Here is a 23247-nt window from a genome sequence, read left to right as displayed (position 1 = left end):
TCAGACTCGGAGGTCCAGTTCCCTGGATCCTCCTTTTGGCTCTTCTTGTAGATGGGTGCCACATTCACTAACCTCCAGTCAACTGGGACCTCCACGTTTAGCCAGGACTGCTGATAAATTATGGATATGTAACTGTTACCCTAGAATTGAAAGCATCTAAGACTAAACGGAAAAATAAAACCGAACTCCACTTGCCTTCATCTCCATCATCGCCAAAGGGGTAGAACAGAGCAACTGCTAAATTGATGAACACAGCGAGGTTGAAGGAGATGCTCCCCCAGAGAGAGATGTGTCTGGAGAACCAAAACAGGGGCGGATTATCTAGAAAGGGGAGAAGAGCAGCAATCAATGAATTGAAGACAGGCCAGAACTGAGTAACAGGCTCAAGGGAATTAAAAATATCCAGATTAACAAGCAAAATATGCAGATCTTTAAAAGTAACTATAATAGACAAATATTAAATATAGGTTTGCCATAAAATGTTTCACGCAGAGCTTTTAACCCCAAGATCCCAGAACAGTCATGCCTCTGCTAAGATTTTAGGACTGTATCTTTTGCAAAGGAGGCTTTCTGCCTGCCTGTGAAACTGTAGTCCTGTGCATGGAGCCACAAAATCAAGTAGAGCAATAGATTTCAGCACTTTGCTTGCCAGTCATTCAGAAGACTGAGGCGTCATCCAGATGACCCGTTTGGACCAAGTACACTGAGGACATTATTCAAAGAACAATGGAACAGGCAAGGTTTCAGAACTGCAGTATTTTCCCTACCCCTGTGAAACTAAATATATCTTGATCTACTTTAGTGAGCAGGTAAAATTTGGTCTTACTGGGATTTGGCTCTGTGAAAGCTATTTCCTGCATTTTCCTCAGATGCCCAAAGTTGTCTGCTGCCAAACAGCTCTGTACTCCTGCTTAAAAGGACTCCAACGAAGCCAGAATCTCCATATGTGAAGTGCTATACAAATACACAGACACAGTCTATATCCCAAAGAACCCATAACCTAGTTAGGAAAGACTAAAAAAGGGAAATAGGACAAAACAGGGTTAAGATTTTGTGTCCAGAGTCACATAAGCAATTCGGCACAAAGGCTAGGAACAAGATCAGAGACCCAGGCAAGTCCTTCATATACATGACTGCACTACAGTGTATTTAAATGAACATTTAAAACACAATTCGGTGTGCAATTGTGTGAAAAAATCTTCAGCCAGAGATGTTTATCTATTCAAACATGATGTATTCCTATCGGATTTTAACGTACCGAGAATCTCTTGCCAGTATACAGAGCATATTCCTGACTTGCTTGCTCCCAGTTAACTTCTTATGAACAGCAGAATGTTTCTCAACTGCACATGACTGTCTCGGGCTTCAGTCTGAACAGACTTTCACTGTGATTAGGTAAATATTCAGATTTCACTGTGATAACCTTATGCTGTTGACTGCTGAGATTTAAGCATTTTGAGACACTGCAAATGACATCTGTCAATTTAAGTAACAAAGACTGCATGCTAACAGACACTTAGACCAAGCCTCAGCGAGTATTATCTTTCCAAATAAAAAAAACACATGAAGACTTGTAGGCCATTCCACTAATGAAAAGAATTGAGGAATTTCTATTCTGAATAAAAATAAACCAATTTTCTTTGCTTATAGCATTAGGCAAGTCTGGTCTATCTACGTGTAGGGTTGGGCTCTTTTATTTGTGCTTCTTAAGCAAAACCCATAGACATGATCTTGTCACTGGATTAGTTTTTCTACAATACAGTGACTTTTATTCCCAAACAGACTGTGCAGGTAGGGTGTTATTCTGGAATCATTTATTTTTCAACTTCCCTTCTGGTCAGTTTATCACTGCAGACTAGTTCTTAAAGTGTAAGCAAGGGAACTGGACCTGAGCCGATAGGTTTCACACTGAAGACTTACTACTGCCTCTGAAAATTATAGCCTGGGAATTGCCATTTATACAAACTGCAACAGCATGTGTAGTTCCATCACGTTAAGGATGAATACTAAACAATGCTGTTTTGACTATCCTAACTCCCCGCTTCCCTGAGAACAGATCCTGTTTTTCACTTCCCCCCTAATCAATGGATCAGCCGTGAGCTGCATCTGCACTTCAGCAGTGAATGAAGTGATCACTCATGTATTTTTGTAGTTATTGATATATAACCTTCTTCCTTATCCGTCAAGGATATCGAAGGTTCTTAATTAGTTTTCAGCCTTGATTCTCTGCTCCAGAAGTTAAGGGTAGAGTGACCAAGCCGGTAGGAACTTCCTGTCCGCAGGACATCAGCTGCAGCCCCCTTCCTGGTGAGGGCCAGCGGCTGTAATGCCCATCCGTGAACTAAACAAGAAACTCGAGATACCGAGCTTGGCTTCACTGCACCTCCTCTTTTTACCTCCGCTTTAATCTCTCCTCCATGATCTTGACTGTGCCCATCAGACCTGGAAGCAGCTTAAGGTGGTACATATGCCTCTCCCACTACCACAGGACGTACACCAGTATGGGCTAACAGACTGGGACATAATGCAGCCTAGTGAAACGAGGCTGATGTGAACCGTCAGACGGGAACGGACGCCATGAGAGTTGGGCAGACATAAAGCAGTTGAGGTTCTGGTGAGAGATGCTTTTCAGCAAATGACATTTACAAGTTTTCTAGGGGCCTTTTAGGAATCTCAAATATGCAACTACACGTGTTTTTTTAAATATTAAGGGCCTTGGCTTAATTAGGTGTAACTTTAGTGAGTTTAGTAGAACTACACCCAGTTTATCCATCCCTCAGTTTAACTTTTGGAGTCCAAAATATCATCTTGAACACATTACTTAGATGACTAAGTGCTTCGTATTATGCCTCTTTTATGGTTGCATGCAAGTGTCTCAGCTGAGCTGTGCTCTGCTAACCTACACTCTCAAGCCCTGAACAGTTTTGCCTGTTGCAGTATATGAGTGAATAGAGAAAAGTGTATTACTAAAATGAAGCATTTGAGGGCTTAAAAGCAGGGTTTTAGCATAATTAAGCTATTTTTTGAAATTGCAATACTTACTCCTAATTTTCTTTTGCCATTTCATTTCGTTGTACAGATCTTCTGACTGCTGGAAAAAGTCATTGACCTTGCTCCCCTGTTCATCTCTCTCTGTTGTATTGAATACCCGACTTTTGGATTCCCGAGTGAGGAATCCACAAATATTGGGGACAGGGAAGACGATCTGTTCCATCGTTCTATCGTGGCGAACAATCTATAAGTAAAAAGTACATGTTTTTTTTTTCCCAGGACCAGTGACTTTCCAACCATTTTGTCACAACCATTTTTGTTCGCAGCTCCCCTTTCATTTATAAATTATTGTATAAATTATTTGAACATTACAATGAAGTTGAACCAATAAAGACTAAAACAAAGTAAAACTGTTCTTCTATCTTCAAAAGCCTCCCTAAACCAAGTTACCAGTGAGTGAGTTCGATTTTATTCCACCTCACCACGTACTCTTAAAAATTGCCTCCCCATTCTGATCACAGACTCTGCATTTCTAAAAATACAGAAATGGGTAGAAAACTCACCATTTAAACTCCTGGACCCACATCTCTGCATAGCCACCAGAGGAAAAAACCCACTATTTGACTTTCAAATCAAACAAATGAGGTATCTTGATATAGGGGAACGACATTTGAAATGCCAAACAGGCCCAGGATTGCTTTCAGAGAACGACCAGTGAACACCCATTTGATGTAACAGCAATGTTCAGCTGAGTTTCACTTTTCCACTCGCAGTCCTGCATCAAAGAACCCTCCCTTCCCTCTGTTAGTTCTTACTTACTATGTGAACATACTGAACAAACACCTGTCTTAAGTTATTTTTGAGGGTAACATAGTCAAGCACATTCGTGTTGAAGCCGACAGATACTTCTGCTCGTGTCTGCCCATGGATATGTGCAATCTGTGAAATTTGAACAGGCAATTTTGAAGTGTCCTGAGTAAATAGTTGTATCGGAGGCCAGCAGTTGTACAATGGGACAGTGTAAACAGCAGCTAACCTGGTCGGCTGAGTGAGGGAAGCTGACAGCACAGTTCCCATTCTGTCAGGGGCTCAGACGACGAGGTGAGCTGCACGTGCTGTTCTGCAGAACGACATTGCAAATGCCTTCCTGCGAATAGAGGCTTCCATTCTGTTCAAGGAACAGAGTTTGCAGCCATGAAGTTTTAGGAGATTTCAAAAACTACACCAAGGAAGAAGCTGTTAACCACATAAAAGCAGACCACAGCACTTGTTTAATGCCTAAATTTACAACCTACCCAAATAACTTGGTTGATAACTGGTAAGAGAACACCCTAAGTATTAAAATATGTTAAGAGTAGCACTGAGCTGTCCCCTGGGCCAGCACTTGTGGGCCTTCCGTTTATTCTGTGGTGGGATAACATGACCTGATGGTATCCTGATGCCTATAATCCCATGAAATCTGTACCAGCACAGGAACTGATGCAAGAGTTAAGAACCTAAATACCTCTGTGGATCTTGATCTAAAGCCAGTCCATGGCAGGGGCAAAGTTTTAAATACGGAACAGAGCTGCTGAACAAGCCCGAGCCTTGGTGTTTTAAACAAAAGCCAAGCTGAATGTCCACACCACTTCAAAACTTTGTACTCCAGTCACACTTTCAATTTGATCAGTTAGCTTCACTGGGTTTGAACCTCATGATTATTTGAGTGATGTACCATACAAGATTATGCTTCATTTCACGACACAGTTATTATCCACAGTCATTTTTTCCCTAATGAAACGTGTTTGGTAACACACAAGGAAACTACTGTAAAAGAGCCACTTTCCTTCTTCTCCCATAACCAAAAGCATATTATTCAATCTTCTCCTTCTCATAAATAATCCACATTATTTGAATAATCTTTACTGTTCAGAAGCTTAAAAAGAGGTGATACACGATGCACAAGATGCAAACTTGTCTCATATTCAATCTTCTAGCAATCGATTCTTTACCTCTATCTGCGCTGTATGATTGGCGTAATACCTCAAGGCTTCATCTCCTTCATCTGGATCCGACCCTGGTTTCAGCATCTGTTGCAATGTTTTATTGTGACGAGCCAACTAGAAAAAGACAAAAAATCTGATTTATGTCCTGCTGCTATGTTTTCAGCTTTATCATCTCCCCTTAACTAACACAAATCCTCCTTCCCCCCCACCCCACCCATATAGTTACATGCTCCTAACAGTGGGGCTCTTTCCACAGATAACAACAAACACGTAATTACTTGAGAACAACAGAAACAATTTAGCCTTAAAAAATCAGCAGCAAGTCTGCTGAAATTTATGAAAGGCAGCTTAGCCTGGAGCCAGGATGGTTTTTGGGAGGCTTTTAACAAATGCCAAAAATTTTGACTGAATGATTCTTTTCGCTTAAGTTTAGACATAAAATTTGCATACCTCCGGATATGTAATTGCATTTACAATTAAATTTTCTCTGCAATTTCAAACGGTTAAACTATTCTTCGCTGTGTTGTAGATTGGTATTTCAGGGCTGCCAAGATAACATCCATAACTGTTTCAGAGGCAGCTGGACTGCAGTGGCAGGCAAATACATTCTTAACTGTACAGATTGTATACAAAGTACCTACGTACACACAAACACACAACTACCTATGTCCTACAAACTACATGATTCATAAAAGACTTCCGTTCTCGTGGAATAGCAAATACTTTGAATGCTCGATCGGTGCACAAAGTTTAATACTGAGAAGGTCAGCAAATGCACTCATGATGTCCCTTAGATTAGTGAGAAACAAAGACCTAATTACAAGGCATGAGGAAACACTACTGAAAATGCCATCTTCCCCACATCAGAGCGAGCGGTTTTTCATCCAGACACTCCGAGCTGTTTCACTTTCCTTAGTAGAAAACTGAGGCAGGAAAGGAAAGGTAACCTTGCAGACATGGTCCAAGTCTTAATCACTACACTGACATTATGACAACGGACTAGACCCACACATCAGCAATCAGGCAGGCACGGCACTCAAAATGACCCCGGGAACTAGGCTCCCAAGTGACCACAGGCGGATTGGGATTATACCACGTGAGAGAACACAGTATGGTGAGGAATAGAAATCGCAAATCTACAAAAGTGTCAGGGGTCTAGTCTAAAAGTAACAATGGATCTAAACAGAGATTGTAATAGTCTAACCATGAAGTGATCTCACTGCTTATAAGCTATTTGCATGTGTCACCATCCCCTTTTTATCTAAAAAACGGGTGGGAGGGAGGCCCGGGAGAGGTACATACACAGTTTACTCTACCAAAGTTCCCTAGAATATACTGGTCAACATAAATTATCTTCTGGATCTTGATACAAACCTACTAATTAAAGATGAACAAGAGATAGAATATCCAGAGGCAAGAAAATACCAGAATGGAATATTCAGAAAGAAAAAATGTACTTCCTACAACTTCCTCACAGTCAGAAGTCTGCTTGTCCCCGGCAGCAGAGCCCTGAGCTAGTGTGGCAGAGCATCAGCCTCTATACGGGTCACAAGCAGGTATTCAGGGAGACAGGCAAAAAATCACACGGAGGTCAACTGCAGAGCAATATTCTTTCCATCAATACTAGATTTCTGCCTTGAATAGTTACTCTTTTACTCTGTCTAGCAAACATATGGTTAGTCGCATTACACATTAATATATCTTATGCAACTTCTGCTTATTTTTAAGACTAAATAGTTTTTTTAAGACACTCTGACTAGTTCTCCTCCTTCACTCAAGTCATACAACCTGATCCAGTCAGCACTCTTCGCAGTATGCCTTCATATGCTTAGTGGGGCAACTTGAATTCATTTCTTTTCATCCTCCTCAATACACGTTTCAGCATCAGTGTATGAGTTTTTGCTGGGGTAGGGTTAATTTTCTTCATAGAGCTAGTACGGGGCTACCTTTCGGATTTGTGCTGGAAACTGTTGATAACACAGGGATGTTTTAGTCACTGCTCAGCAGTGCTTACACAAAGTCAATGCCTCTTCTGCTCCTCACACCACCCTAACAGTGAATGGGCTAGGGGTGCTCAGGGAGTTGGAAGGGGACACAGCCACATCAGGTGACCTCAACTGACCAAAGGGATATTCCATTCCACAACGTTCATACAGAGATGCTTCCACAAGATGAGCTTGTGGAAACAAAGTAGTTACTGTTTAAAAATTCCCTTTAAGCAGTGTTATTATTTTTCCCTTTCAGCTTTACTGAATGTCCCTCTGCTTCTGTACTTAGGGCAAGCAAGAGTGCCCAATTCACCTTCTCGGCATCATTCATCATTAAGTTCACTACTGTCATGTCCCCTCTTATTTGTCTCCTCTGTAAATTAAAACAATCCCTACCTTGCCCATCCCTCCCTCAAGCAGAAGGCTCTCTGTGAATCAATTATTTTCCTTGTTCATCTTCAAATGCCCTTTACTTTGGCTATATCTCTTTAAGATACAAAGAAAAGAACTGACCAGACAGAACGCAATCACACCCTGCCTGGAGTTATGAATTAGTATAACCAGAAGCAAACATACTTCCCTTTTTCCATCTTCCATAATACAGAGGAACTTTGCCTGTATCTTGATCATTTTCTCTCCAATGTCAACCACTAAGATTCTGAGTTTTCTCATAAACGACAAGTCAAAGATGCATAGATAGTTCTTCTCATATTAAAATTAATCCAGTTTGGAGAAAGGGACATGTACAGGTTCAAAAATTTCCACTAATACCACATTAAACGTTTTTTCTATAAATACACTTGAATTTGCATACGTAATTCGAAATGCCATTTGTAAACCATATGAAATCTCAAGGTATTGCTTCCTGACACGCTTTTAACTGTCCATAAGTTTCACCGTAAAAGTATCTCAATAAATATCAGTAACAGGAGTTCCCTTACCAGATGAACTAGCAGGGAAGACCACCTCAGCCCTCTTGTGAGGTTCACACACTAGCACAGCGCGTGAACAGAACGCCGCTCATTTTACACGGGGTTGATGCAGTGCGTATTTCACTCTCAGGCTGCGGGTGAACAGCAGCCATGTACTTTAAAGCAGTGTGCGTTCAGGGATCTTCACGGTACTTCACCGGACGACGCTTTCAGGCAGTAACTTATGCTGATGCATGTACAGAGCCCCTCTGTATCCACTTACCTTCTGTAGTCTAGACCTCCAGACTGTACCCTCAAGGCAAAGGTTCTACTTTCTGCTTGCATTGCAGTTCCTATGTGGGATGGATTGACACAATAATAAGCACTGCTAATACTTCTGTACTGCCACAGCTACATCACTGAAAGAATGGTGCGGACAGCAATCTGTGAAGGCTCAGATCTGAAGCGGCGGCCCACAGTAAGACACGGAACAGCTTTAGAAATGCTATTTTATTTGGCAACTACCGTGTTTTCTGAAGCTCTGCTTTCACGATCCTTCCTTTGCCCTGTAATGATCTCAAAGGCCCACACAGGCAAAGGGGACTGCGTCAACAGACTCCCTGACCAGCACAGAGCTTTTTGCGAGATCAAAGACATAGCGATGAAAATAAAAATGTAATGACAAACTGTGAACCTAAAATACGTAAAAGCTTATCCAAGCCTATAACACACCCTCGGTGACAGTCTGTGACTGACACGTAAAGGCTGTGCGAGCTCTGAATGACTTCTATTTTACATTTGACTCCCGTGATGTAGTTAAGTGTTATTTCCAAAGAGCTGCATGTATCTTTTGGGGCAGCTGAAGGACACTGGATGGGCAGGGACAATGGCAACTGTAGTGAAAATAACAGCCTCATTTCTGTTTGCAAAGCAAAGCTCAAAAATGCATGGCAAGTGTAACTGATACAAAAAATAACCATCGCTACAGCCTGAATTTGCAAAGATCCCCCTCAAAATAACCTCTGGGGAGAAAACTCAGTCAGTCATCCACTTACCCATCAACCACGCCAAGTAACAATATTTTAGACATCAACACTGTATTTTGCTGCTCACCAAGGCATGTGTAGGGATAAAGAAGCAATAGCATACAATGGAGCAGTGATTTCCAAAAAGGGGATTTGTAAGGCAAAAGCTATATGAATAAAGATCATTTGGTTTTCAGTCAGTTCCTGAGAGAGGACTGATACTCACCTTGAAAGATTCTTACTTAAAAACTTTGGAAAACATTGTAATAAAGCATCAGTACAAAATGTGAAAGATTGAGGACAGAGCGAGAATGCTGAAGACATTAATAAAGAAACAGTAGAGGCAAATGACAGAATTACAAGTCATACGCAGTCTAAACTCCGCACGCAACACGATTACAAATCGAGAACTGCTAATCATCGGGGATTCTATATATGATCAGCTGTGTGGAAAACTGCAGCAGACCCATCTTTTACAATTAACAATAAATTGGTTTCCTTCAGGCTTTTTGTTTTAAAGTCAAGATTTGCATGAACAAAAATGCAGTTATTTAAATGTTCTCAAAGAAGAAGTGACTCAAAGCTGTGAACGTTCATGTCGCCAGCCTGTCAATAACTCAGTGACTGGGGATACAAGACTGGTTTGCCAAAATACGTATGTACATATGCGTATGCATGTGGAAAAAGAGAAAGTAATTCTCCACTTTTCATTACCTCTGTAAAACACAGACCCCTTCCACACTTTCACAAGAACATGTCAGTCCCTGGTTGTAACTTACAAACTCCAAGGCTGTCCCCTGCAGCTCAGCCCTCACCAGAGGGATGAGGTCTAACTCAGCACACATCTGAGATGGTTGTCACAACTCCTGCTGATTCCACCAGGCTTTGCCTCAGGCCCCAAAAAAGGACAGGCGTCCCAGAAATCGGAGTTAGAAACAGGAGGCTGAAGAACCCCAGATTCTGTGAGATCTATTTCACTCTCTGGCATTTTGAGATTGACAAACCTGGGGGGTAAAGGTGACTTCTTATTACTAAAATGGTACAAAGGGATCTAAATGGGTAAGGCTTAGAGTCCTGCAAGCAATCAGGGTTTTCACAGAACAGTCAGTCACTGGCAAAGCATCAAACATGTCAAACTGATTTGTTAAAAAAAGGCCAGCAGGGTTTTACTACAAGCTCTGGAAAACTGGCCGAGAAACACAAATAAAGACACAAATAGTTTCTGTGCCTTGAAATACCTTATATTTACAGTGTTATTATTAAGAAGCGTTACAAACACCTAAAAAAATAGAAACAAAATTATTTTTAAAATTATTATTCTTGTCACCAATTCTCTCCAGTTTTTAGGCAGCAGTAAGGCTGTTCTCTGATGGGGGAGACACCTGGCAGGCAGGCATATGTGACAGGGTAGGGGCACTGGGTTAGGCAATCAGTCTGGAGCATGCTGGGGACTGGGAGTTGTTTTGGGGAGGCAACTGGATGTGTGCTGCACTTCCAAGCTATAGCACTGCACAGTGCCATCTCTGTCCTTACCGCGTGCCCCAGCTGCAGCTCACCAGACAACCCTCCGCGTGTGCCGGTCAGCCCTGTCTAGGGTGCCAGGGCAGAGAGAGGCCACTACAGATCTTGGGGAAAGTCACTAACCCCCCCGCAAGGGGAAACCCCAGTCATGTCACCAAATGTTTCATGTTCTGCTTAGAGAGCAAGAAAATACAAAAAAAGCTGCCTGGGAATTGACAAGAAAAACCTCAAGGACAGAGAAACAACAGTAAAAAGAAAGTTGAGGGAGTGGCAAAGAGGATGAGTGAGAGACTGAAGAGGACAGCAGACAGAAAATGTGATCCTCTTCCTTGGCGTGCCAGGACCTTACCACACACCAGCTCCCAGCCCAGGGCAAATGAAAACGCTCCTATTCCATCGGTACACAAGGAGAGAGAGAAAGCAAGGAAAAGAGAAATGTCATCTTAACCATAACTGAGCAGAAATGTTTATTCCAACTGGCTGTACTAACAGTAATAACTTCTCAACTTCCCACGCTCCAACCAAAACTGAAGGGTGCTTTCTGCAATACGCAGGGCAACTTCCTCTCCAGAAGTCATTACAGTTTTAGACAGTTGCACCTTTGCACTACCTCAAAGCAATCTGTTAACAAACATTAGGAACAGCAGGGCTGGAGCAACGGGAGACTCTCAAATCAAGTATTCATTGATTTAATTTAGATTATTATACTGTATAGAGCAACCAAAAGGGTTCAGAGTTAATCTTTTCTTGATGGTTTGTGGTACATGAGCAAGGGCCCTGGGTGGTCCAGGCACTGAATGCTGTTGCTGGGTCTTCCATGGCCTCAAGTAACCTCTGAGACACCACCTCTCCTCCCCAGCCTCCACGTGATAGGTGCTACAAATTGTGGATAATAGTGATCTACCTCACAGGGAAGGGAGAAATCAAGCGTGACATTATCACATAAGAGAAACAACCACAGTTAAGTGATCTCTATCACTACTGTATTTGCAGCCCCCATAGTAATTTCATTGCTATTTTTGCTGAGGTTTTTGCTGTTCTCTCATCCTTAATGTAAGCCAGCAGAAGACAAAAAGACTTGCTAGTATTTCAGTGAGCTTTACTTCCATTTGTATTTGTAATTTCTTTTGCAGGCAAAGCTTACTTACCAAAAACGAAAAGTGTACATGTGGGGAAAGTTCAGGTCAGATAAAATGTGTTGCAACAAAACACAATTAACACGGGGGTGGATGTGAAACATCTCTGCAGGCTATGTGTAAACTGTCGTGGACAGCTGCACCCACATGAGCCAAGCTGGCTCAACATGTACATCGGTCACATTTGTTTTTTCATGAACACTGACCGTACTGAAAGCAGGATGTGGACAGCAGTATGCAATCCAGAGCGTTCCAACAGGATGACACAACTGCATGCGTAGGCTGCATCTTATGATTACTGTAAGCAAAATTTACTGAAGGGAAGAAAGAAGATGATGGAAGCATCAGATATGATGTAACAAGAAAGTTAAACAGAAAAGGAACAAAAAGAGAGCAGAGTTACTGCAACTACTCCTCTTCACAGCATAACAAGGAAGAAGACCCCAGTCACATGCAACTTCTATGAAAGGCAGAAAAAGCACTGTGCCCAAAATAAGACCTTACTGGAATGCTCATCAACACTGTACAGACCCAGTATGAGAAAGACCAAAACCAGCAAGAGAACAGCAAGCATATGGATCCCAAATGCACTCAGCAAGAGAATTGTTCACCTCAAAGCCAACACTTCATATACATACAAATTGCATACACACACCTGAGATCAGACAACTGCGAATGGCATAGCCTTTTCAGGAACTCTCAAAATCCTTCTGCACCAAGCACTTTACTTTCTAGGTTTCCCATTCAGAACAGCGACTCTCTGCAAAATAGCTGTCTACTGCTGTCTAGTACGTGGCTTCTAAAGAACAGGAAGGCTAGCAAAAACAAAAGGCGTAACAGTTTATGACTTATTTTGAGGGCAACATAGAGAGGGGAACCACAGTTTTAAGTCTTTAAGTCTTAAGCATGGACATACTTCCATCTGTAAGCCATAAGGCTACAAGATGTTGACTGGCAGTCAACCTCCCTTCCTCTGGCACCAAGAGGAGAGCGGAAAGTAACTAACGGGTTGATACTTCCAGAAAGGGCTGGCTCATCCTCTTCTGCAGGGCCTACCCAAACTACATGGAAACCAGCTCAGTCTCTGACCTGAAGTGCGAGACTTGCTTCACTGACTCCTTTCTCACGTTTTCCCACCCTTAAGTCTCATCTCATACGTATGTCATGGTGTCTTTTGCACACTGTGATCCAGCTTAAGGCTGGATGCAGTTCACCACCCAGTCCATGATACCATCACCTCTTGTACATGCAGGTACAGCTTGGAAGACGGCTGTTGTGCCTACGCTGTAGAGGCTGGGGTAAGTCATCTATCAAGAGGCTTAAGTCCTCAGCTGCAACTTGGTATCATGGCTCAGGCTTGGTGACTCAAGCATTCGAGTAGGGCTATTACGTGGTCCTTTCAGTCGTTACCACAAGAGCAAAGTAAAAAGCCTGTTCACAGACAATCCTGTTAGTATCCAACCTCATCAACAGGATTTCTACAATACCCAGAAAACCAGAACTTGGTCTTTCAGGGTCAAAAACATATGAGACTAGTAAAGCAAGTAAACAGCTGAAGCTGCAATCTGTCAGATTCACAAAAGACGTTCATTTCCTAGTCTCTGCAGGGGTCTGATGTATGCACTCTGTGGGGGACAAAACGGGGCACTTACCAACTGTGGAGATAGACAGGAACTGAGAGATGTCTCCCTCCAAATAATTAGAGAGATTTTCCAGCTTTTTAAATAGTGCTGTGGAACGTTTGCCCCACCCTCCAATTAGCAGAGCAAAATACATTTCAAAGAAAAAAAACCAGGGGCATAGGAATAGCAAGAAGACAAAGTAAAATGGTGAATTGCTCTTTCCAACTTCGTAGTACGGCTACTGTCCTCAGGAGAGCACTTTCACCGGGCACCTATGAAATAACAGTTCCCGGGGGAAGCACAATAGGGTAAAAATGTCATCTCTCTCCTCATCAGACATTCACGTTGCTTTATCCAGCGAACTAGAGGCTACATGGTGCTCTGCAGACTCACGGAAAGAAAAAGCTTCAAAGACCAAGGTCATTTAAGGCTATTACAGATCGTCATTCACGTAATGTAATTCATGGTTTTCATTCTAAAAAACCTTGCCCACACATAACAGGAGAGGAACAATTTCTTTAACCGTTGATAAGATGCTTATCCACATACAGGTCTGAAGGTGTTTTGCTCCTGTAAAACTACTGGTAGTCATAAGCAACTGATCAATTCTGGTGTATGAAAGCATAATCAGCTGTTAAAACTAAATTTCACTGCTGGAAATTTTCATCAGTAACTCTTAAAGCTGCCTCAGAGGAAGTGCAAGGTGGATCTTATTTTCAGTTTTCGGCACTGTGTTAAGTGAAATAAAGAGTACGGCAACTAAGGGAGCTCTGTCTAATTGTAGATTACAAATTCAGAGCTTGTCTATTCTGGAAAATTCTATGATGACTGAGATACCAAATTAAGTTATTACATCAGAGGAGATGAGAGTTAAAACTGAGAAACTGTGAGGAACAGACACATTTTGACATTCTGTTTAATGCTTTTCATTTTTTGTTAACCTGTAATTACTTCAGTAACTTCTGAATAATTGAGAGGGATAAAATATTTGTTGGAGAAGACGCCCCCCTCCCCTTTTTCATTAAGGTGTAGGATTTTACAATGCAGATGTGTGAGGCCCATTAGAACTGCTCTGATAATATTAAGTAAGGCCAGACTTCACTTTCGTGATATTTCCAAGGTTACCCTCACTTCCCCTGAAAACAAACAAAGCAAGATCCTTCTAGCTTCGAGTGAAACGTTTTAGTTGTGCTTTAGATATAAGAAAAAGAGCACTTTGGTTCATTTGAAGGTCACCTCTAATGAAGAAGCCCTAGTTCTGCCTTCAGAGCAAGACTTCACCTACAGCAGATTATTACAACTCAACACTTCGTGTAATTCAGCTTTCTTAATAAGGGGTGTTTTCTGCAATCTGAACAAAACAGAGAGTAACATCACATACATTTCTGAGCAGACAATACATATGCACCATACTTGAGGCATCTGAAAGTGCAGTCTGCTTTGAAGAGTGAATTTGTAAGGATGGCACTATGTGGTTCTGCTTTTATTGTCTCTCAACGGCTTGTGGGCTGAGTTTACTCAGTTTACAAGTAAAATAATTTTTAATTCTACTTAACACTCATCCATGCGATTTCAATTGAAAAATTCAAGCCATCCTCTTCTTTGCCCATGAAGACTTTGTATGCCAGATGCAAGCAGCGAGCTCTAGGGTAAGAGTACAGTTTAAGGGCAACAGGTAAAGTTCTCCACTAGTATAAATCAGTGTTGCCCACTTTCAGCAGAGGCATTCCCACGTAGACCAGCTGAGGATATGGCTAAATGAAGACTGTTCTTAAACTGGGAAGCTAAGTAACTGCTCTGCTGGTGATACAGAACCAAAGGAGAAGTCATTCTCCCCAGCCCATGCTGCTTCAGATAGATAGCAATAAAAAGACAGAATGTTCATTACTAATACAGGACTGCAAATAAGCCTGAGAGCAGAGAATGCCTTTAACAGTATGTCATCGTCTCACAGCCCATTTTTAGAGTAAAACCACGAACTTTGACAAAGAAAGGATATATTTCTTCTGGTGCAATGTTTGGGGCCCAACACCAATAAAATATATTTCTCAATAATGAAAACATCACGTAAACCACAGAACACAAGGGCATAGGATTACAGAAGTTAAAGACAGAACAAACCCACAGAGCAGAAATATTAAGGGCACATGTGCACTAGTGAAATGCACAGTCACCACAGCCAAAGAGGATATATCCCTCATTCATACTACATAGAATAAAACACACATGCATGTATAATAGACACATGGTCTTACTCTAGAGAAGCAGAGCCAGAAAAATGAAAATAAAACCTTTGGGGCCAGCCCACAGCAAAAAACTCTAGCCTGAATCTTAGCAGCTCTTATCAGCCTAAGTCAACAGGACTCCCGTGTTACGAATGACAGCACAAGAGGAAATGTCCTGAAGTTGCATCAGGGGAAATTTACGTTGGATAACAGGAAAAATTTCTTTACACAGAGGGTTATTAAGCATTGGAGCAGGCTGCCCAGGGAGGTGGTGGAGGCCCCATCCCTGGAGGTGTTTGAAAGATGTGTAGATGTGGTGCTGAGGGACGTGGTTTAGGGACCCTGGCAGTGCAGGGGGAACGGTTGGACTCGATGATCTTAAAGATCTCTTCCAACCAGATGATTCTGTGATTCTGCTTGACTCCAGAGGGAAAACAGAGGTCCCCATGCAGGACCCTGTCAAAGTCACGACAGGATTCTGAGATAAATTCCTCCTAGGAGGAGGACAGAAAAAGAAAACATCAAAGGATAAGTTGCCAAGGTTTTAACCTGAGACCTAACAATGAAGCACATGCTGCCAAGGTTTTAACTTCAGACCTAAGAGCAGCCACAGACATTTGTTTAATCTTTCAGGTGCTCATTAGTGTCAAGCCTTTGTGGCAGCCTCCATACTGTGTCTCTGTACCATAGCTGGCTGAATGCAGAGTTACACACTACCCTAACGAGCTGCAAGGCGGATGATGTGCATCATTGGCTTCTGTTTCAATCCTGGCAATCTAAGCGTAAAAGCCTTGCAACAGCTTCTGATTCTGCTGACATTTAATTAGCCGGTGTCATTTTGCTGCCACAGCCTGTCTCATTGGGACAACTACAAAACAACATGTGGAGCATAAAAGTTCTATGAGAAGTTTCAGGACTGGCAGGATCACAAGCCCCCTGACAGTCTGGGACTGGTCCCCATTAGCCCTTTGTTTTGGCGCTTGCTATCAGCAAGAGCTTCCCTGTTAAGGAGAGGGTAACAAACAACAACAAAACCTCCTCCCCTAAACTGCAAACCTCAGCAAAGCCTTGCAAAAAATGTCATGCTTTAGCTCACAAAATTCTACCTGTCCTGCAGAAAGTGAGCATCCTTATTGAACAAACTCACAGCTATTCATTCAGAAGGACAGGTTTATCCTAAAGGATAGATTTGATCATCTTCTGGTCTCAAAAGTTAGTCCTGTTTATTTGTGTATAGTATTTTTCTCCATTTGTCATCATAAGGTGCTTGGGAAAACAGCCTCCAATAATACCTGCCAGTTGCTGCTTGCTCATATCAGCTGCAAAATTTGAAAATGGTCATTGCCACGCAAGATGTGACTGATCCGTATTTTCACTCAAGATAGCTAACGAGTCTGAAACAATACACCCATTTAGACCAGACAGGCTCAGACCTTTTTGCATTTGGGTCTTTATTCCAAAATCCCATTCTCATACACTGAAGACACCACTTTTTAGGGTGCACCAGTACATCAGAGGTGTATAAAAATTCAAAGAAACCAAGCCATTTCATTCAGGGGTTTTGTCAGTAGAACCTAGACACAACCTAACGTTTTGTAAAGACAGAACTTATGGGGCTACTGGGCCACAGCTCCACTTTTGAGCAAAGCATCTACCTGAGGCAGAGGATGGGCAGAAAGAGGTCAGCAACCTTAAAAATCTACTGAACCAGTGTGGTCCCCATATCCCAGCTCTTCTGAAGGATCACTGCTGGAGCTGAAAGCTGCTTCCCAGCTGGTTGAGGATAAGCATATCTTTCAGAGTAAAATGCTCTGGGAACACAAGGACGGAGAGACCTCTTTTAGCAAATGATACAGGTCAGTAACGGCAACATCGCCATCAAGGGTGAAGTTGTTCTTGCAAGACTTTTCCACCCGGCTTCTGTTCATCCCTTTTCCACGGTATAACCGTGATATGATTGCTTCAGCTAGTTAATGCCCACTGGAGACTACTGGCAGTTGTAAATGGTTCCACCTGTTCCTTATCCTAATAGCGTCCCAAGTGTTTCTTTCCTGGGTCTTACAGAAGGTGCTTAACAATGCACTGTATTAAGTAATTAATTTCTGCTGCCTTCATCAACTTTTTTTTAACAGTCAAATTTCACCCCAACTCTACCCTGGACCACAGTCACACTTACTTCACGCAGAATACTGTTTTGTCTGCCTGGTACAATCCAGCTAGTTCCAAAAGCCTCCCATTCTAAAGGACAAGGTACATACAGTGATCATATTTCTCATTTGGGGGCACACATTTGCAGTGTTATTTCTCATGTTCTCCATATATTAAGCCACAGAAAACGAGCACCTGTCTCATTTAAGCAACGTCTTGCCATTGAATCCCTTCACCTGACTTGAATTATATGGGGGTCAAGACAAATGGATAGGTACAACAATTCACATTTACTTCATAGTATATGCTTTAAAAAATGTGTTTTATTTTATGCATACACACACAAACTCAAGGGAAAAGGAGGACCAAGGTCTAAGTTCATCTGTCTAAATGTAAAATACAGCTAAGGGAAGGAAAGCCAGCTGTTCCAAGTTACACCACCAAAAATAACTATCCACAAAACCCTTAAGCCTTAATACCTTCCTCACACACAGGCACATACTTGTATCCACTATGTTGTGAAAGCTCTTCTTGCCTTAATGATCCACATTAGCAGCACAGGAAAGTTAATTTGAAAAATATACATTAGCATGACCTCTTTAAAAAGACTCACGCAGCACTAACGTGCTCAGTGGTTATGCACTTCTCAGCTGTACTACCTGATAAATGCCAATTTTCTGCATTCCTGAAGCAGCTGGGATCAAGTAAGCGCAGGACACTCGATGCCGCAGTTAAAGCAAAGCACTGGGGGTCTAGCAAGCTGTATCTGTTTCCCGTCACAGCTAATGACTTGCAGTCTGTAGCTGCTTCTGGCTTGGTGTCTTTACCTGTGGCACTGGGTAATGCCACCTACTTCGGGGGTGGGGGGGAAGGTGCGGAACAAAATTAACAGAAGTTTTTAACTGCTTCAAAATCCTGTAGAAAGGAAGAGTAATTCCGAAAAACTTCTGAAACCACTATTACAATTCTCATTTATTTGTTCTGCTGTACTATAAAGAAGTCCCAAAACTACACAGTTCTGTGTGCAGCACTGATGTGGGAAATGAAGGGAGCACCAGTCCTTGCTGTACTCAAACCTGCTGAAAGATACAGAACGACACGCTAAACAGAAACCCACAGAAATTTCATTTATGCTGTATACCTGCATTGATATAAAGCAGAGTTAATTTTTTCTAACATTACTGGCTGGAGGAAATGATTTTTCATTAAGTCTTGGTGCCACCGGGAATTTATATAAACAAAAGGCCTTTTGGTACTCCATTAAAATTTAAGTAAGATTTTAGCCTAACCTCATAAAAAACCCCAAACACCCCTTCTATTCACCTGGACGGTACAAGGTATTCCAAGACCCATGCTCCCTCTCCAGCAGGCATTTAAGAATACACTTAAAATCGAGCAGTTGAGTAAACATTTTGCTAGTCTGACAGCACAGAACATGCATCGTGAAAGGGGTGACATGTTAGGTCAGTATGCCTATACTCTAGCAACAGCTCTGGGTACCCGATGGAGGAAATCGTAAGACATTGCACATTTGAAAATTTTGTAACAATATTACAATTTGCCTCCCTGCTCCCTACCCTCTCACATCCTTCTAGATCAAGGACGTGGCTACACAGCTTTACAGGGAGATGAAAGTGCGCTCTTCTCATGCTGCAAGCGGACTAGAAGCTATGTACAATTATTTCATGTTCTTCTGAGCCTCATGAATAAAGGCCCTGCCGGAAGGTACAGTGCGTTAGCTTGGGCTTCGTGCCTGATTTAGACAGTTTGCATTTAGCTGAAAAACACAGAGAAACACTCCGAAGTATTTTCTGTCGACAGAAGCACCTAAGTGCATGCAAATGAGGTTATAACCAGTGCCTTATCTTCCTTCACAGTAAATGCAACAGGGTCATGAACCTCACAGAAACACCAGTAACTCCAAGAAAGCTTTTTTTTAACTTTACAGACAACTGAAATACTTTGTTGTAACTAACAAGTAGCAAGATCAAGCAGTCATCTGAAAAGCAAGAGGATTTCTTCAGCCTTTTATGATTTCTTTTTTGGGGGGAGGTGGTTAGCCATTTAAAAAACTTGATTCTCCTACACTAATGCTTTTGCATGTGAGAAGTAAGTAAGGAAGTTTTTTGTGCTACTATGTGAAAAGCTTTTGCAATCTCTACGGACACGTCACAACAAGATGAAGTCTCTCTGCAGACAGCCTTAAGAGCTTTGCAAAAGGAAGTGTAGGCTGCTTTAACACGATCACTTTAAAGGACAGCAATCAAAATACCACACCGATACATGTTGACTGAGGCTTGAAGAGGTATACGAGCTGAGGGAACTATCCGTAACAGACCACTGGCATTCACCAGAGACTACTGCAAGAAATTAGCCAAGTTCAAGGCTTGGCTCTGACATGACATTTGAACAAGACAAAGAAAACAGAATCTCCTCCACAGATTTTCAAGAGAATTGTGAACACTCTCTATCTAGCAAGAACAGGCTTACTTTTCCAGGATGTGATCTTAAACACCAGTTTGTGTCACTCGTCCATAAGTGGCTGTAGAAGAGCTACATCTGTAAGAAGTCTCTACCCCAAAGCCAGGCTGCAGTATCAGGGTGCATCTCTGGGGAGCTCCTCATGAGTAAGTCAGTTCTGCTTTCTCTCAGTGGCACTCCCTTCTCCTCTCTGCACATATTACATCAAAAGTGAGGAGCAGCAGTGTCCAGACAGTCTGGAGTCAGCAGGGGACGCAGCACAGTTATGGTACGTGGCAGACTCGAGGAAGGTGAAGAAATAAAGGACAGAAAAGAGAGGACAGAGAAACAGGTGGAAGAGACGTGGTAACTGTCACGGCACAGCATATTTAACAGGCAGTGTCTTACCATCGTGTGCCAGAATGCTGTGTCCACACACCTCAGTGTGTGTGAGAGAGAGAGAGGTACAAATGCACGCGTGAACTTGCATGCATGTGACTGCATATACATTTGGGGTAAGGGTTGGGAGACTGTAAAGGAGATTTAGTAGAGAAATCTCAGTCTTGCTTGTGACTTATTTATAACTGTCTATGTACTGTGGGTCAAACATTTACAAGAATGCCTTTTGTTTCTGGTAAAATCCACCACAGGAAGGGCACAGGAGGATGCAGTGGTGGCAAAATGCAGAACCAACCAGAACACCCTGAATAGTGCAACGACAAAAACTGAAAGTCTGAACGACCCAAAATAAACTATCTATGTTTGACAGTCCTAACAGCAAAAAGAGGAACTCTTGGTCTTGATTCTGCTATTATAGAGGGACCAAAAAGCTGTGACTAGAGCAAGTGGTCACAAACAAGTCTCGGAAAAGTGAGTGAAGGGCCACACCGGCTGTAGAAAAAAAATAAGTCAGATGAACTGTGAAACTGTAAGGAGCACAGCAAGAAAATATTGTGTAAATCAGGTCAGGGAAGCCGAGTGGAAGGCCCAGGCACTCAAATGCCACTTTGACAAAGCAAAGAATACGAGGGTGTTTGGAGCCAGCAAAGGAACCCAGCAACAATGGCCTTACTGAGGAGGGACCGTGCTCCCACCCTGCCCATTCCGGAGCAAGGGAAAGGGCACACATGGAAAGAGTTTGGGGTGAAAGATGAGCAGTCCTGTGCCAAGAATCATAGCTTTTCATAAGCAGAGGAGAGGCCCCAGACGGCCCGCCCTTCTTTCGCTTTGTTTTGGTATGGGGCTTAACACGGGTGCAAAGCTATTGGAAACACACGCACGTACTGTGTTACAGAAATGTACGGTAAGTTGCTGTGAAAATATCCAGCCTTATGCAATCAAAATTCTGACTCTTTGACTAGCTGTGAAGTGGCATCGTGGAGCTCCCCAGCACCCTGAATATGTATCTAGGGACAGGGCTTAATCTACACCTCAGCTAGCTACTGTACCCTTGGTAGTGACCTCTTTTGTAGAATGACCCCACTTCATATATAGTTTTAGACCTATACTCTACTCCCCCAAAATTATTTTCCACTGTCACAAACCTTGTTAACTCATTAAACACAAATTGTAGGCAGAAGACATAAAATACCAACATTTTGATTTGGCAGGCATTTAAATTTTCATTATGAGCATTCAGACAAGAAGTAAAAAGCCATAAAAGGTAAGGAGCTACAGATGCTTCCTAAAAAGTCTATCCTCTTCGATGGGTATCTTACGTATAGTCCAACACTTAGCACAAGAGTAGAACATGGTCAACACAATATAATAACAAGACTGACTTATTTAAATGTGCTGCAAACATGCAAGTGTAACTCCGTAACTTGCACTCCTTGCTTGAAGGAAACGTTGCGTAATACTAGGGTAACTACAGACGGCTTCATTTTCTTTTTCCATTGAGTATTCAATTCCTAACAACACTTAATATGAATGTAGAACACTCCCTATCCCCACCTGTTTATTTCTTCTTACTGAGTAAAAACACTTCTAAAAAATTTGTCCCTTATATGAAATACCAAATGCTATCATTTAAGATACAATCAAGAAATCGGTGGTCTTTGGGTTTTTTTTAATTAAAAAACTTTTCAATACTCCTACCATAAGTGAAAGATACACTACTTTTGATACCAACTGCTCTGAAGAATTAATATTCCATTCAAGAAAAATCTTCAGTGTATTCTACCTTTACCAGCAGAGAAGCAAAGCAATCAGAAAATGTTTGAGGGCACTACAACATAATTTGAAAAGAGAAAACAGTAAAAAGGCCCAATAATTCTTATTAGCTAACTAATATATCTAAAATAACAAGAATCTTCTCATTCAAGTTCACTTGTTATCACAACTGAAGCTACTATCTGAAATACATCAATAATGATTTATGATTTGATTGATATAAACGAGCTGTTAATGTTAGAAGAAGACGAAGCCAAGTGGACATTAACTGTTTTGCTCTACGTTGACATTTCACACAAACAGAGCCCACCAAATCCTGCAGAGCGCCCACACATCCAGGGAGACTGCTCACTTGGCCTGCTCGCAGCAACTTTCCAGATAAAGTTGTGTTGTTCACAAACATGAGCCAGAAATCACAAGGGAAAACTCATCTTTTTTGAGTAGACAGGTTTTGTGAGGAGTTTAACCATATAATACTTCTCTGGAAGTAGTCACACACAAATAAGACATACCTGATGTGCCAAAATATAGATATTATGCCCAACGTCTTTTGGGGAGATGCCGTCATCTCCGTTCTCCTCAGCATGGTCACATTCAAGGCCTTGGTTATAGGCGTTCTTCATCACATCCACCTGCAACACAAACCCAGCCAGAAACAGGTCACATAAGTATCGTTCTTGGGGAAAAAGCACGTTATGTTTGGACGTACTTGCTTTGTTCAGCTCAAGCCTGGATGAGTGCCCTGCAGTTCTGCAAGAAGAGCAAGCAGTCTGTGAAACGCTTGAATTTGTGACGCTCCAAATCACTACATTTCTCACCAGCAAAACTGCAATCACGAGAAAGGAAGAGGAATGCTGAGCCTTTGCAAGCAGGTGTTTTCCCAAATGCTTTTAAAGACAGCTCTGCAGACATGGCAGCCAAGGTTGTGCACCCCCTGGACAGAGCCTGCTGCAACGTCACTCAGTGTTCGCCACACAGTTTAACAGAAAACATCCCTGCCTAATTCCAAAACAGTCAAAAGCCTCCTACAGGACCAACGGCGGGGGGCGGCGGGGGCGGGGCG

General features: G+C 42.1%; 1 protein-coding gene across 1 annotated transcript in view; it reads right to left on the bottom strand.

Moving 5' to 3' along the window:
- Positions 1–22816, bottom strand: part of LOC104488993 (inositol 1,4,5-trisphosphate receptor type 2-like) — a gene marked incomplete at both ends in the record, with an annotated part of 45581 nt that extends 22765 nt beyond the window's left edge. Inside the window, 4 exons of the mRNA XM_010131106.1 lie at positions 196–321; positions 3043–3235; positions 4983–5090; positions 22697–22816. Coding sequence (XP_010129408.1) covers positions 196–321; positions 3043–3235; positions 4983–5090; positions 22697–22816 — 547 coding nt within the window. The remainder of the gene's footprint in view (positions 1–195; positions 322–3042; positions 3236–4982; positions 5091–22696) is intronic.
- Positions 22817–23247: the final 431 nt, after the last annotated feature.

The sequence above is a fragment of the Buceros rhinoceros genome, unplaced genomic scaffold (assembly GCF_000710305.1).
Source record: "Buceros rhinoceros silvestris isolate BGI_N320 unplaced genomic scaffold, ASM71030v1 scaffold14632, whole genome shotgun sequence".
Lineage (NCBI taxonomy): Eukaryota > Metazoa > Chordata > Aves > Bucerotiformes > Bucerotidae > Buceros > Buceros rhinoceros.
Note: the sequence above shows the minus strand (reverse complement) of the source record. Positions and strands in the feature narration are given on the sequence as shown.